General features: G+C 39.7%; 2 protein-coding genes across 6 annotated transcripts in view; one reads left to right on the top strand and one right to left on the bottom strand.

The window, feature by feature from the left end:
• The window catches only part of FHIP1A (FHF complex subunit HOOK interacting protein 1A), a 140,657-nt gene extending 130,441 nt beyond the window's left edge, over nt 1–10,216 (top strand). For both annotated transcript variants that reach the window (XM_073341346.2, XM_073341348.2), the window contains one exon: nt 1,450–10,216. In XM_073341346.2, the coding sequence (XP_073197447.1) occupies nt 1,450–1,700 (251 nt within the window). In that variant the 3' untranslated portion in view covers nt 1,701–10,216. The remainder of the gene's footprint in view (nt 1–1,449) is intronic.
• GATB (glutamyl-tRNA amidotransferase subunit B) overlaps nt 1–14,642 on the bottom strand; it is an 86,191-nt gene that overhangs the window by 8,153 nt on the left and 63,396 nt on the right. For 3 of the 4 annotated variants that reach the window (XR_012158598.2, XR_012158594.2, XR_012158597.2), the window contains exons 12-13: nt 14,120–14,254; nt 11,233–11,655 (exon numbers count right to left, since the gene is read on the bottom strand). Coding sequence is in view for 1 of the 4 variants with exons in the window: in XM_073341349.2 (XP_073197450.2) it covers nt 11,527–11,655; nt 14,120–14,254 (264 nt within the window). In the remaining 3 variants the exon portion in view is untranslated. Of the gene's footprint in view, nt 1–8,767; nt 11,656–14,119; nt 14,255–14,642 lie in introns of those variants that run through there. The other variant, XM_073341349.2, reaches the window with a different exon arrangement.

Consider the following 14,642-nt stretch of genomic DNA (forward strand, 5'->3'; position numbering starts at 1 on the left):
ACAAGTGACTAAAGAGTCTGGAGCGTGAGAGTTATGATTAACTAGATCTAAAAAAAGTATAGCTTTACCAAATTATTGCTAAGGGATGAAAACTTTATCCAAGTATCGGAAGGATATACACTAATGTCCATAAACTGAGGAAGGGGAAACAAGGATGGAGAAATATAGAACATAGGAACTGCCGTGCATCAGACTAGTGGTCCATCTAATCCCATATCCTGTCTCTAACACTAGTTGGCTGGCACCAAATCCTTCAGAGGAAGGTGCAAATAACCCAATAGTGGAAAATTATAGAATAACCTGCTCATACTTTAAGGGAAATTTCCTCCTAACCATATCAGTTAGTGGTTAGTTTATGCCCTGAAGCATGTAGGTTTAATCCTTACATTTTTTTTTTTTTAAATGCAGTCTCATATAACAGTGGGCATTCTTAGTGGTCACGTAAATGACTAATTACATTTTGAATCCTGTTAAACTCTTAACCTCAGTAACATTTTGTGGCATGAATTCCACAGGCTAATTATTTATGGTGTAAAAAATAAAGTACTTTTTACACGTTTTGAGTTTGTGGCCTTTCAGTTTCATTGAATGTCACTTAATTAAAATGTGGTTCTAACTGGGGCTGAAATTAAAGTGCTGCTGCCTTTTTAGTTTACTACATTTAAAAATTTTGCGTTACTTACTTTGAATAAGAGACTACTCTTGGTCCCAATCCTGGGATGAGCTCTGTGAGGGCAGACCATATAGGTGTCTGGAGAATGTGTGGTGTTCTCATTTATTTTTAAAAATTATTTCCTGCCTGTTCACAGGAAGATGGTAACCTCCAAGGGGAAAGCTCCGAGAGGGACAGCGGTAGAAAAAACTGAAACTTCATATAGTATTTCTTAAATAATGTGTTTGAGCTTTGAAGAGTTGTCATGAAAATTTACCTGCCCAGGCCCGTAACTCCACTTACCTGCCTTTCCAGGGTGGTGATGGGGAAAAATATATTTTGTCTATCCAAAACATACATAAATACTAATGCCAGGTAAGCAGGAGAGTAGACTAGTGCAAGGCTGTATTATTTTAAATTATACTTTGGGAAATTTTTTTCCACGCATAAAATGCAAATAACTGTGATTTCCCTTTTTAAGGGTACCTTCATATATGTTCCTTTCCATTACTCTGCCTTCACTTCCATGTTGTTTCTTCCCACTGGCAGCTCTCAGCTACCAGATTGCTAAGGGAAAAAAGGGAGCACATGGGGAGTGCGGGTGGGGAATAACCCCACATGCCTATCTGAGCCTTGATCATTCTTTTTTGGGAGGAAGAGAATAGAATTTGGGCCACACAGTGTGTAAAAACATTGCATTTGATACCAATCATAGAGTGAATACATCCTCGAGCATGCAGTTTAAATTAGGTTTGCTTACTGGTCAAAACTGATTCTTTTTTTCTTCCTGGCTTTAGAGAACATCCAGCACAACAGCAGCACAGGGAAAGGAAGAAATCTTTCTGAAGCTTCCCAAACCCTGCTCCAGCCTTTCTTGGGACACAGAGCAAAGAGAGTAACGGCTCTTCCTGGTATTCCCTTGCCTGTGAGGAATAGCGTGCTGGCAGCTGCCCTTTTCCCAGAGTTTCTGAAGGAGCTAGCAGCTCTTGCACAGGAACATTCCATCCTGGGTTACAAAATACTGGGTGATGTTGAGGATTATTATTAGTGTTATTTTTACAGATTTTTTTTTTCTAATAGAATTAGCAGATTTTTAAATGCAAAGCTGCTTACAAAAGAAAGTTCTACTTTGATACTTCCTGATAATACTTGATCTGGGAAAAAATCTCATTCCATGGTACCTTTATATTGGGCCTTATGACTTCCAACTGTGCAACATACTCATATGATATATTTCTGAGGGGTTCTGTCATTTCGAATATGTACCCCTCTTCCCTTGTGCATATACACAACTTCCTTTACCCCACTGCTCCTGTTTTCAATTCTGGCCGAGAAAATTGGGTTGCCTAGTGGGAGAAATACCTGATATGTAAATATATATGAAAACTGCACAAAATTGGTCAAATAAGCCTTCTGTGTTAAGGACCAAGATTTTTAGGGGGTTGATTGCTTTATTTTTAAAAGGGGAGTCTACAGTGCCACCTCTGAAATCCCCTTTACCAATGGCTGAGGTTGTGAATCCAAGTGTTCTCATGTGTTATAAATGCATGACTAGCTGAAAGCAGGTGCTGTACCCAACACATACCATATTGCCTTATGTTGCATACAAATCTGCAGCTATCAGCTGTTGGTCTTTTGAAGTCAAATGAAATGTGTAAGTGGATGCAGAGTGCAGACTGCTTGGAATTTTCCTTGCAGTTTCTCAGCATTCTTTGATAAATATTATATTGCTATCTAAAATCTCAAGCAAGCCTTATTTAGTAAAATTTGCACAAAGTACAAAGTGTTTCTATGCAAGCTCTAAAAAATGTGTGTTCTTCTATTGATAAGCTGAAGAAAAGTATTCAGTATCTTTCAGTAGTGTTAAAAGGGCAACTCTGATCTATTTTTGTTAAGTACTGCTTTTTATGAAAAAGGACAGCTTGCCTCTGAAAAGGTGTTCTTAATTTTTTTTTAAAGGTCATTTTGAACACTGGTTATTTATTTTTTAAGTTATGCGCTAGCTTTTCCTAATATTGCACTTTTGGGGTAATGGGGAGGGAGGAGGAATGTTCAATAGTTGGAGAGGAAAAAGTAACAGGGATAATTGAAAACGGTTGCTAGTGATTAACAGCTTAAGAAAATTCTCTTCTGTGAGTAATGAGGTTCATTAGAAGAACCCAAACATGATGAATTGGTGCATCACTGCAGCATTTAGTCTTACTCTTAGTGGCATAATTGTGCTTCCAGTGCTATACATGAATGGGGGACTCAGTTCATGAAAGCCTTAATACTTCCCCTTTCTACTACGAGGAAACTAAAACAATCCCAAAGCACTGGAAACCAGAGGTAAGAATGATATTAAAGCAGTTTTTGTTATGCTGCTGGTTGTAATTCCCCAATACTGAAAAGCCCCATTTTATAACTTCCCCAATTTCAAGCATATTATCTTCACTTAAGGAATGTAAATGAAAAGCCTCTAAGGAGAAAGATCAGGTTAAATTTTGTAAAGTACCTAAGTGACTTAGGAACTGAAGTCCCATTAACTTTCAATGGTCCTTGGTCACATGGGGGGTATGGCTACACAGTAGTTAAACACCTGCAGCTGGGCTGGGCTCATGGGGCTTGGGCTGCACGCTTATAAAGTTGCTGTGTAGAGGTTTGGGCTTCAGCTCTGAGACCATGGTGGGGGGTGGCGCTGGGAGGGTCACAGAGTCCATGCTCCACTCTGAGAACCTGAATGTCCATACAACAATTTTTAGCCCCACGAGCCTCTGTCAGCTGGCCCAGGCCAGCCACCATCTTTTATTCCAGTGTAGAGATACCCATAAGTGCTTGGAAAAGTGCACCCATCATCCATAGCAGGGAGAGGTATAGTAGTGCCTGACTGCATTAAGTCCTGTCTGTAGGAGACACTAAAAGTCCTAAAGTGGATCTGCACAGATTGCCACATGCAAATACTTCCCTAGACCTGCCATCACTCGTCTGTCTAGGTATTTGTAATGTACTCAATTCTGTGGTGTCTGAACACCAGCTTCCCTCCCTCACAGCCCTGGCTGCTGCCTCTCAACCCTTTGTGCTTAGGCCCGTGCATCCCTCCAGGTCACTTTCTTCTCTGTTGCTCCTGTTCCGTGCAACTCTTTGCCTGTCAGATGCAATTTCACCAAATCACACTCTAGCCTCCTTGCTGCTGCTCCGCTCACCCCCCATTCAATTGCCTTTTGTTTAACTCATTTAATTTAGGAAGGGGAGAATTCTTCTACTGATTCCAGTGCTGCTGGAGCCAGGGCCAACCACCAGCCTCAGGCCCCTTTCCTTCTCCTAGCAGCTGGTAGGTTCTTCACTCACACCCCTCACCTTAGAACTGTGGTTCATGCCTGTTCTCTTATAAATTAGCTGTGAGGGGAAGAGAGAGATCACTTACTGCAGTGCTCCAGCCTAATCTGGGCTGGGTCAGTGGCTGCTGAATGCTGTAAACACTGATCTAATCTATTCCCATGTCATCAAAGCATAGCCACTACCTTCTAGCAAGAAGCTGATGTGAGTGCTTTAAAATGGACTAAATACATGTAATAATAAAATAAGCAAACTTCAATGAGTCATAACCAAGTGGGGATTTACTCCCAAAAAACTATCCACATTTTTAAAAACTGTTAATGGGGTGAATTTGTTTGTTAATTCTCCCTTTCCTTTTAGTTAAAATCAGACCATTAACTCTTTTTTGTGAACTGTTTAGGAGTGGTTTCATTTTAAATGGTCTTTTTTGTTTTTAAATGTGCTTATTCATTACAATAGTCTGTTCTGAAGACATAAAGGTAGATGGAGACCTTAAAACGTGGACTCTGCAAACTAGATCTGTAAGTTTTGGGGTTTGGACCCAGTAAACTGTAATGGTTCCGGAGGAGTTACTCCAGCCTACCAAATTAGTGAGCTTTAAAAACCCTACAGCGGGCAGAGGAATTCTTACTGACAAGTCATTACACTGTATGTGCATAAGGTATGCTTTAAACAAAGGAAAACCATCTGTCATCTATCTAAAAGGAGAGACCATATTGTGGACTTGTAAATTGGCAAGTGATTTGTCAATTTTTGATATATTTGCTATTTCCTTTGTATAAGTCTGGTCGGTTTATACTCAAACTCTAAACTGTCCAAATAAAGATTCAATATACATTATATGACTTCCGGTCTGAGATATCATAGGCAGGGTTTCAGCGAGGACTGAATTACAGAACCATAACCTCCAGCATCCTGTGAAAAAACAAACTATGATGTTGATTATTCCTGCCTTCAATGTGCAGAGCAAACTACATGTAATTGAGCATGAAAACAGTTGTTTCATTATTAGAGCCTCAAATTAATAATCCTTTCTTGTGGAAGTCCTTGATCTGAAGGCTGTTTAATATGCTGCTGCTTTCAAATTGGAAAGATCTGGAACAAAAATCAAGACCTGATTCTGATCTGTTACACTGGTGGAGATGAGGAAAATCAGACCCAAAGAAGGTTGTTCTTTCTTATTAAAAAGGTTGCCCTTCTTTTAGTACACTCAGATACATTCCTTCAAAGTATCTGCTGTTCACAAATTGCTTTTAGCATTTAATACTTCATCGGGGTTTGTCACATCCTGTGGTGAAAGCAGAATGCATTCACTTACTGTAGTTATGCCTGTTTGGTAAATACTGTCTAGTTGGATAATCTTTTTGTGTTAATGACAGACAGGTACGATTGATCCATTTAACAAAACTGGTTTTTGTTTTTAAAACTTGGTAGGTAATAACACACTTACACCTAGATTTCACTAGTTCCAATCTGAGCAATAGCAGCTAAAAGATTTGACAGCTCCTTGGTGCATGAGCCATGAGAGAGCTTTCTGTCCACTCCCTATGGACACAACTGGCATGTTCAGCACAGAACGAGGGTTTAAGTTCAAGCTGCCCTTCTACCACTAGAGGTAGGTCTTCCAGTACAAGGCAAGCTAGCATGCCTCTGGATAAACAGAGGACTTCATTCTCCAGTGTTGTCAATTCAGCACCTTTCACAAGCATTTAAAAAAAAAAATCTCTAGGATGGGAGAGGAAAAAAAAAGCAGTCTTATTTGGTGCAATTAAATGATGTCACGCCTTTTACTGTATTACTTTGAATGGTAGCCAGAGCTACAAAGTCATTACTGCTTACTGTGCAAATCTTCTTTTATACATTGATTATAACATAGTTCCTCTTTGAGGAAGCTTGATTTAATAAGCAATTTACTGTGCTGTACTGACAGAAATTGCTGTGTCATACCTACAGTTTTTATGAAGGCTGCTAGGCTTACATTTGTAACATTTAGAGTGCAGCTGCAATTGCAAGTAATGTAGTACTTTTTTACCCATGCTAGTTCTGGCACAATTCAGTGCTGTCCCTATCTAAATTTGATTTAGGTAATTACAAGATGTCCTTGGTTGCACCTTTTGGGCTTTAGCAATAGAAAATGACAATTACCAAAAACCACAGGCTGGCAGTGTGTTACTCACTTCAGTGTGAAATACAGACAGAACTGAAACTCTTGTTTGTCACAAGCAGAAAAAAGTGGCCCTGTGTCAAGGACCACTATTGAAAAAATATCATAGAAGGGAGGGTGAAAATTACCCCGTGTTAATGTGTTTTTGGATTTGTTTGCATAAGTAGGTATTCAAGTAATCCGAGATAGGTGCCACCATAAAACTCTAAGATTGCTGTGGTGCATATTTAATTTATAACTTCATTAGCTACAAAAGATCAGATTAATAACTTTCTTTGAGGGAGGTCCTGCTTTTCCAAATGTGATCTAGCGTAAATATTTTTTGTTTTGTTGTATACTGGTTGAAGACACTTATTTATGAACAGGAATATTACTGGGTCAAGTACATATGCACTTTGAGTTTTTGATCCTCTGGCCTGTAAGGGCTGCTGGGAAGTCATTACTGCTTACTGAGCAAACCTTTTTATTCATTGATTATAACAATTTGTGTGGCAGCTGGATTAAGGCCAAAAACCCTTTATGGAACTTTTGTGCAAAGGCTGCGTTTCTGAACAAAATAATTTTTCTTTGTCAAAGTTAAAGTGCCCGGGTATAATTATATACCTGCAAACTTGTGTTTTGGATATATTAGCTTCAAGAAAGCATTTGATATCACTAATATTTTATTGCAGTTTGCTTAAAAATAACCAAGTGTATCTAGGCCAAAAAAACAAAAGTAGCTGGGTTAAACCTAGGTCTAATCAAACTTTGTCTAAATGCTACCCTGTCAGCTTGGCTAGCACCCACACAGGATGCCATCTCCTCTCTAATGGAAAGATGTGGCCTTTAGAGTCTACAAGTCTCAGCATTCAGTGCTCCAGCTTGAGCCAAGAGGCCATGTCGCTGCTGGATACGACTCTGTTAACAGTGAGAGTGACATTCAGTTTACTAACTCTAGCAATATTTAGTTTTCCTTAAAGCTCCAGCTCAGAGTATTGTGATTAAATTAAAGCAAAGATTCTCACATCGAAGTTTCTAGCCCTCAAATTTAGAGAAGCTTGAACCTTTAGCCCTCCTGTCAACTTTGGTGGCAGAATTTTAGCAAAGTCCTGCTGGGAGCTTGCACCAGCATATTGCTCATTCAAACTTGTTTTTCTTTTCTTTAATATTGCATGCCCCACCTTCCACAAACCTCCCAGAATCAGGCTACTGTCTGCAAGGACCATGATTTGCACCCACAATTTATGGGGATAGAGAGCTGCCTTTAAAAAAACCCAAAATCTGTGGGACACTCGTGCCTGCATTCTGGCCCTGTTCTGCCTGGCTTGTGCTACTCAGGTTTCAAAAAGCAGGTAGGAAAAAAAAATCAGCGTTGCTGTTCAGCTGGGAATCCCTAGCAGGTATAGGGCCACTCTTTGCTTCCTAACCACTTCCCCTGCCCCAGGACATCAACAAGAGAAGAGGGGAAGGCTGCTTCAGTAATTCTTAGATACCAGACTAGCCCCTTCCAAGTACAGCCAACCAGATCAATGCTATATTTGAAAAAATAAATTGGGACCTCCTTGCTGCTGTAACTTGGTTTTCTCTCACCCTTAGATGAAGCAGAATGTTATCAACTTCCTGTCTGAATCATATGAAAATAGCAGTGCAAGGGAGATACAGAGAAGGGCAAAAGTTTTGATGTGCTCCTCTGTCTCAGGCTCCTTTCTTGAGCACCCTGAGATTATAGCTTTAAACAAAAAATGAAGTAGGATACTCGTTCAAGAGTGAGAAGCCACTTTACACATACAGCAAACACCCAAGGCCATAAATCTATGAGAGGCTGCTGCTGCAGTTAGTGACTGTGAAAGTCTGCATATTACAAAGGGCTGCTCAGCACAGAAATAAAAACATTACACTAGAATGATATCACAGCAACTACTTAATGTAATTTGAACCCTTTCCCAGGACATTAACAGTCACAAGTAGAATGCCTAAACTGTAATGAAAGTATCCACCATATACCTCTATAGCACGGATCAAATTAAACTCTGCTGTGAAACTTTGCACCCAGGGCTGATAGCTAAAGGTTGTCTTTCCTCATTACTCCACACTGCCAGAAAAAATATTTTGTCAGTTTCTCCCTCCAACTCCCAAATGCAGGATAACTGCTGCTACACATATATAATCAATGCCCCCTGCCAAAAGCTTTTACACTCTATCTGGTAAGCACCCACATGTTTAACTACCTCTGTCCATTTGGATGAGATTGTAATGACTGTGTATGGTGTCAACTTTTATACATTGGCAAAATTTCTCTCTATAAGCTGAAGGGCCAAAGGAAATTCTCTCACACAGGTTGGGTATTAAATTAATACTGAAGATCTGAATGAAACTATATGTAACTCACCCTGCCTAACAGCTGGAGCACATAGGGCATCTAAGCAGCACCTCGGTGAGGGCTGCAGTAGCAAACTGACACCTGAGTGAAGGGCAGAACTTGAGCCTTAATTCTAGGAAGCCCTAGCTTTTGTCCTTTGTTCAAGCCTTGTGACAGCCTCCCTCTACACCAAGCTTTTCGACATCGATCACTCAGTTTCTGCACCATCTCACCCCGCAACACCCATCTTGTTTTTCGTATTTGTCCGATAGTCGATTAACTCCTTCAGGCTGGATCCTTAAGTCTTAAAATGTTCTGTAAAGTGCTGTGCACACATATGATGCTATACAAGTCAGTCTTACTAAGTGGTATGTGGCAGAGTTGTCATTCTCTGTAGGGAACAAACTTTGAGAGTTTAGACTTTGCCCTGAGCTTTTTGGTGGGGAGCAGGAGAATCATTCTGGCCGTGTTTAACTGGATGTTTTATGTTCTGCTCAGAGGGACACAAAGGCTGGAGTATAGTTAGGATAACATGTTTGAAGCCATGATAGCCAGCCGTGTCAGAGCTTAAGCTGCCCTCCATCCTGGCTAACACTGCTTTAGATAGGATAGCCAGCACCTTAATGAGCATGCAAAGGACTTCATACACATTAAGATCTGATTCAAAAAGCTTACCCTTTTTGATTGTCCGTCAAGAAACATCCTTAATAGTTTTTGTTCCTATGCAAAATGTTGGTTTAAAAATTCAGCAAGTGATGAGTCCATAACATGGTTGAAGATTTTTAACCTGTTTCCTTTGTCTTTTTCTAATACAAGGGAAGAGTTTGTTATAATTATCCACTTCTAGTTTCCTTGTTCTCCATTGTATGTGTGGCAGGCAGCGTTGAAAGTAGGTTGAGATTTATAGTAATTGCTATTTTAAACGTAAAGATCTAATGCTGTATATTCATAGAACGTGTCCATGAATTATTACAGGCTATTTTCTACCCTATTACTAAATTGCCTAGAACAAAATGGCTTTGAAAACAGATAACCATTAAAGATATTTACCAACAGTAGTCATGCTATGGTATCTAAGATCCTTCTATTTTAAGTATAAGTTACTACACTCTCTCAGGGAAGGGGGTAAGTGTAACACACATCCCACTCCAAAGCTGCCCAACAAAAAGCATTAATAATACAAGAGGACAAAACCTTCTGGAAAAGGTTGGGTTTGTTTGTTTGTTGGAAAGGTAAAGAATAGGCTTAAAACACATGGACCAATAAAATTCAAACTTTATGCAGATGCTCCGTCCATAATTCAGTCTTGTGCCTTTTGTTTCCTCCCACAATGGCAGGAGTTAAGGACAGAGCATTAATCTAATGAATTCAAAGTTCAGTGTATATTGTGGTTTGTGTCATAACCATTTATTATCTGAATAGGTTTTGTAAAATTGGTTTAAACTTCGCACTCTGAACAAAATCGTCGTGGAACAAAACAGGTGCCAGTAAATAAAAGATAAAATGGTGCTTTTGCTCAGATGTGACAAAATGATAGTAAAGCCTTTGTTTGAATGTCAGTTTAAATGCACAATTTTTTAAAAGGTCAAGGTCTCTGTCATTGCAAAATTCAGAGTAAATCTTATCCTTTTCAGACAAAACAAGGCAACCTAACGTTAATGCTTTTTGTCAGCTGCACAACCTTTTAACTAACTTATTTTTATGTGAACAATGGGCACACATTTTATTCAATAAATATATTTGAAAACCCCTGCATTTTGCCTCTTTTCTGCTTAAACTGTGAGCTTGTTTGTTCAGATGTTTCCCTGTCAAGAAAGAGAGTAGCACTGCTAATCAAAGAATGAAGTACCAGTGAGGAGGGCTGAACTAGCAATTCCATAACTTGAAGAGGATGGCTAGATTCCACAAAAGAGGCCTGGGCTACATCCTCTCTGAATTAAGGCCAGATTTGTAAAAGTGTGTAGGAGCCCAAATTTCATTTTCAAAAAGGATTTAGGCATCTGAGTCAAAATCCCACTAACAGTCAACGGGATTTAGGCTACTAAGTGCCTAAATCAGTTAGGCATTGCAAAGCTGAGCATGGCAGCATGTAAATAGCTTTAAAAACCTGGGCCTAAGAGCTTAGTATGGTCTGTGCATGCATTCCAATGGCAAAACATTTTACCCTTCAGAAGTATCTTTGAGCTTGAGGATAATTGTGGTTTTTAGAAGGGATCAAAAGAGGCTTATGAACTCCAGCAACCACAGTTCATAGCCCGATCAAGTATTTATTATAGATGTAAGATTATAGATGTGCATATAGCACAGGCTCTTGAAGTAGCAGGATTTTTCCATAATGCACAGGACTGCCTGAGCTTCAGCTGCCTTAGTTGGCTTTTAGGGGCCTGTTTAGCCACTGGGGTTGGGTGGGGTGGGGTGGGGGGTAGGATTGGGTTTAGGATCGATCATCCCCTGAAGGAAGGAAAGGCAGCTGGGCAGTCTCTTCTCCTTTCCCTCCCTCTGGCAGAGGCAAGGGAGGAGTGACAGCACTGAGGAACTGCTTCCCCCTCCTGACAGGTGGCGGGAGTGGCCGAGCTGCCACTGAGTGTTTGGCAGAGCGAGTAGGTGGCGTGACCTATGCACATCATTACATTTCACACTCTAAGATGCGTGACTTTCTATTCCTTCAGAAAAGCATTGCTACCTGGCAATATTTAATCACAACATACATCTGATGCCAGTTCTAGAGTATTCAGCCAAACAGTAACGTAGTGAATCACTTACCTTTCTCATGTGTGCAAAACCAGCTCCAGGAAAAGTGACCAGCTCTCAATACTAATGTCTGCTATTCTTTTGCACAGAATGCCTTTTCTTTTGTCCTGACAGAGGGTGAAGCATTCAAGAAAGATTGTATAACAAGAAACTACCTGAATAACCACCAAAAGGGAATAACAATTCTGTTCCATGCTAACACTACACAGTATCTTTTTCTAGCTCAGGCTGGAAATGAACTGTACAGAGTCCAGGGAATTGTCCAGTCATTCCCTCTGTAGGGACCTGTGCAAGTTGCTCTGAAAGTTACTGTGACAGCCTCTTCTCTAATATTTGTTTCACCAGCACAGGGTCTGCTCGTCCTCTTGTTGTTCTTTGAACCAGTCCAATCAGTTTATTCAGAACTTTTCGGTTTCCCTTCTTTATCTCCATAACCTTGAAAATAAGAGTACAAAAGTATTTATCATGAATAAGGGAAGACGTTCTGTTTTCCCTCTAAACAGATGCACATTTTCTAACCTTAGCACCAGCTTAATGTAGGCTTTAAAGTAAGTTTTTGGCCTCGATTCTGCAAAGGCTGGGTGTGGCTGGAGCCCCACTGGATGAGCACATGCCACTGCAGAATCAGCGCCTTAGTCCTAATAGAATTACTGGTTTCATGATAATTTTTTGTCCCAAGACATCCCGTGCAGTGCTGTCTGAAAGCGTGAAAGTAAGACTTACCTATTTTACTTTTCCTAATGGGGTGACATGCAAAAAGTAAGATAGCAACTAATAAACAGATTTTAAAATGTTCAATTTCAACTGATTAGTAATAAATTTACTAGAGTTCAGAATTATTCTAAAATTCTACTATGACAGTGTCCTTTTAAAGTGGAGACACTTCTATTTCATTAACCCTGACCTGGCATTTTTCACAAGAGCAGAAACTTTAGAATTAACCCTTTAAAAACTTTTATATCAGATATAATAACCTGGAGGAGTCTCTTGCAACAAAGCATTAAATGTTTTTTAACTACGTGTACTCATCATAAAAATACTACCAGTGAGACAGACAGATTCTATTTTTAGACCCATTGACTGACCCCAAAATGCCTGCACTTTGGCCTGCACAATTACTGTGCACTGGCCACTTGCATGGCCAGTCAGGTAGCCATTGACCCATTTGTGCATGCAAATACCCAAGTTGAAAAGAGAAAAGTTTAAGCTGGAAATGATGGCTAAAAAACCCTAACGGTTTAACAAGGGAAGTATGAAATTCACCATCACCTTGTCTTAAATCAAAATAGGAGGTCTTCCTAAAAGATACGTTCTAGTTCAACCATGAGTTATTGAGCTCTACCATGTTTACTTATGTAGCACGGAAAAATAATTATCTGCATTGTGGGAAGTATTGGGTGAAATTCTATAGCCTAAACTATGCATGTTGTCAAACTAGATAGCAGTCCCCACTGGCCTTAAACTTTACTAATACATGAACTACCAGCTGCACCAATTGCATGCACAATTGCAAATACATCCACCTGAACTTTAGCCCATCTTAAATCTTGTCTATAATGTCCCAGCATAGATAGGGCACATTGCAAGCAGATAAAGGTAGCAATTACTTAAATTGCTCAGTATTTGAGTGTTAGTTTCCCTTTTTAAAAAATAAACTACTATTAAAAAGCAAGGCATTTTCTCTTGCAATAGCCCAACTGCCTGTTCTGTAAGATAAGATCTCATGGTAATTTAAAGCAGAGACCTACAAGCTTTAAAAGCTTCTTTACTAAAAGGATCACCTGAAAGCAGCTGGAAAATAAGGCTGCTTTATCACAGCTGGCTTTGCTAAAACACTGGAAGCTGAGGGAGGAATTAAATTCGTACAAAATCATTTTTATTATTGAAACAGGAATCTGGTTATGGACCCTCAGCTTTTGTGCTGTTGAACAGTTCTAGCTCTCTGCTCTTGTGATTCAGTACTAGTATGAAAATACAGAAGCACTTTTATCAGCCACTGCAAATGAGTCAATATAAGGGAGGTCATGCAGATCTACTGCAAGTTCATTTTCTTTATCGAAAGCTGTTAGTGTCCCCCAGTGAGACTTTGGCGTGGGTGGTATTGTTCTCAAAAGATGTTAGCTTTTTTTTCCAACTGCAAATGTAGCTAGACAATGTTTATACTTAAAATAAGCCATTCATTCCTGCTTTTACATTTTGCACTCACGAGAATACAAAAGCACCTTTTTTATAAAGCTAATGTTGGACGTGGTCAAGGTTACCCTTCCATTTTGCCCCCCTTTCATAAATTACAAGTTTACTTTTTCTAACTGAAAATCTCTAGAATCTTGAAATGCAATACACACTGTGTGTTAGTGTAAGGTTGCTCACGAGGGTTAGCCAGTCAGTATACATTCCTTGGGAGAAGAGACATGGTCTTTGCAAAGAGACCCAATAAACGCCAACTTTTTGGCTTACCAACATTGATGCTATCTCCTTTGAAGCTAATATTATTCATATAGAATAAATAATGACTTCTTGATAGATACCCTGAGTTTTCACACTGTTATATTAATTTCATCTCTTTGACCTTAGATATCTCCTAAGATGACAAGAAAAAAAATCAGGGAATTATACTGATCAAAACTGCCAGGCCAGGGTAACAAAAGTGCTCTCTGCACACATTCAGTTGAAAGGGATAGGACTTTTTTTGTGCTAGTTTTCTTGCACTATCACTTTTATGCATAGTCAGAATGACTTGGCTTCTTGGACAAGCCAGACTAATAAATCCTTCATTTCTCTTTGAAGATGTACAAACAAATGCAGAGCCAGAGAAAAGATGGCAATTTAAACCCGTTAGCATCACAGACCACCACCATGTCCAAGCCTCTGTAATCAGTTCCCACCCAGTTCGAATCACCTCTTCCTGATGTCCTTCCATCACTGCCTGACAGATCTGTTCAAACTCTTGCTGATCCTGGATTAGTTCAAGTTTCTTTTCTTTAACAATCTGAAGAGGGGTCTTCCCCTCCCCCTTCCACAATTCCTCAAACACCTGCAGCATCAAAAAAGGTAGAGGAGGGGAGTCAGTGTCTGTTGCATACACACTTCCCACTCCAGTAATGTATGAGTGAATTTAGCAGGAAAAAAGCAAAGGATTAACATTTATGTGATAGACAAACTTTCCCAGGCAGCTCTGTGGACACATCTCAATCTTCACTTGCTAGTGCCCACCCCAAGAGCACCAGGATGAGATCAAGCAACTCCGTTTAATTTATGATCTGAACACAGTTTAAAGTCAAATGCAATAATCCAGAGCATCACCACATCCCCTCCCTTTATTCTGAAGCACAATATGCATGTCACATAGCTTTGCAACAGTGATGCTCTTTGTGCCCCTACTGTAGGATTGCCATACAAGAAGATGGTGCAATAATCCCTTG

This window comes from Lepidochelys kempii, chromosome 4 (genome assembly GCF_965140285.1).
Source record: "Lepidochelys kempii isolate rLepKem1 chromosome 4, rLepKem1.hap1, whole genome shotgun sequence".
In the NCBI taxonomy this organism is placed as follows: Eukaryota; Metazoa; Chordata; order Testudines; family Cheloniidae; genus Lepidochelys; species Lepidochelys kempii.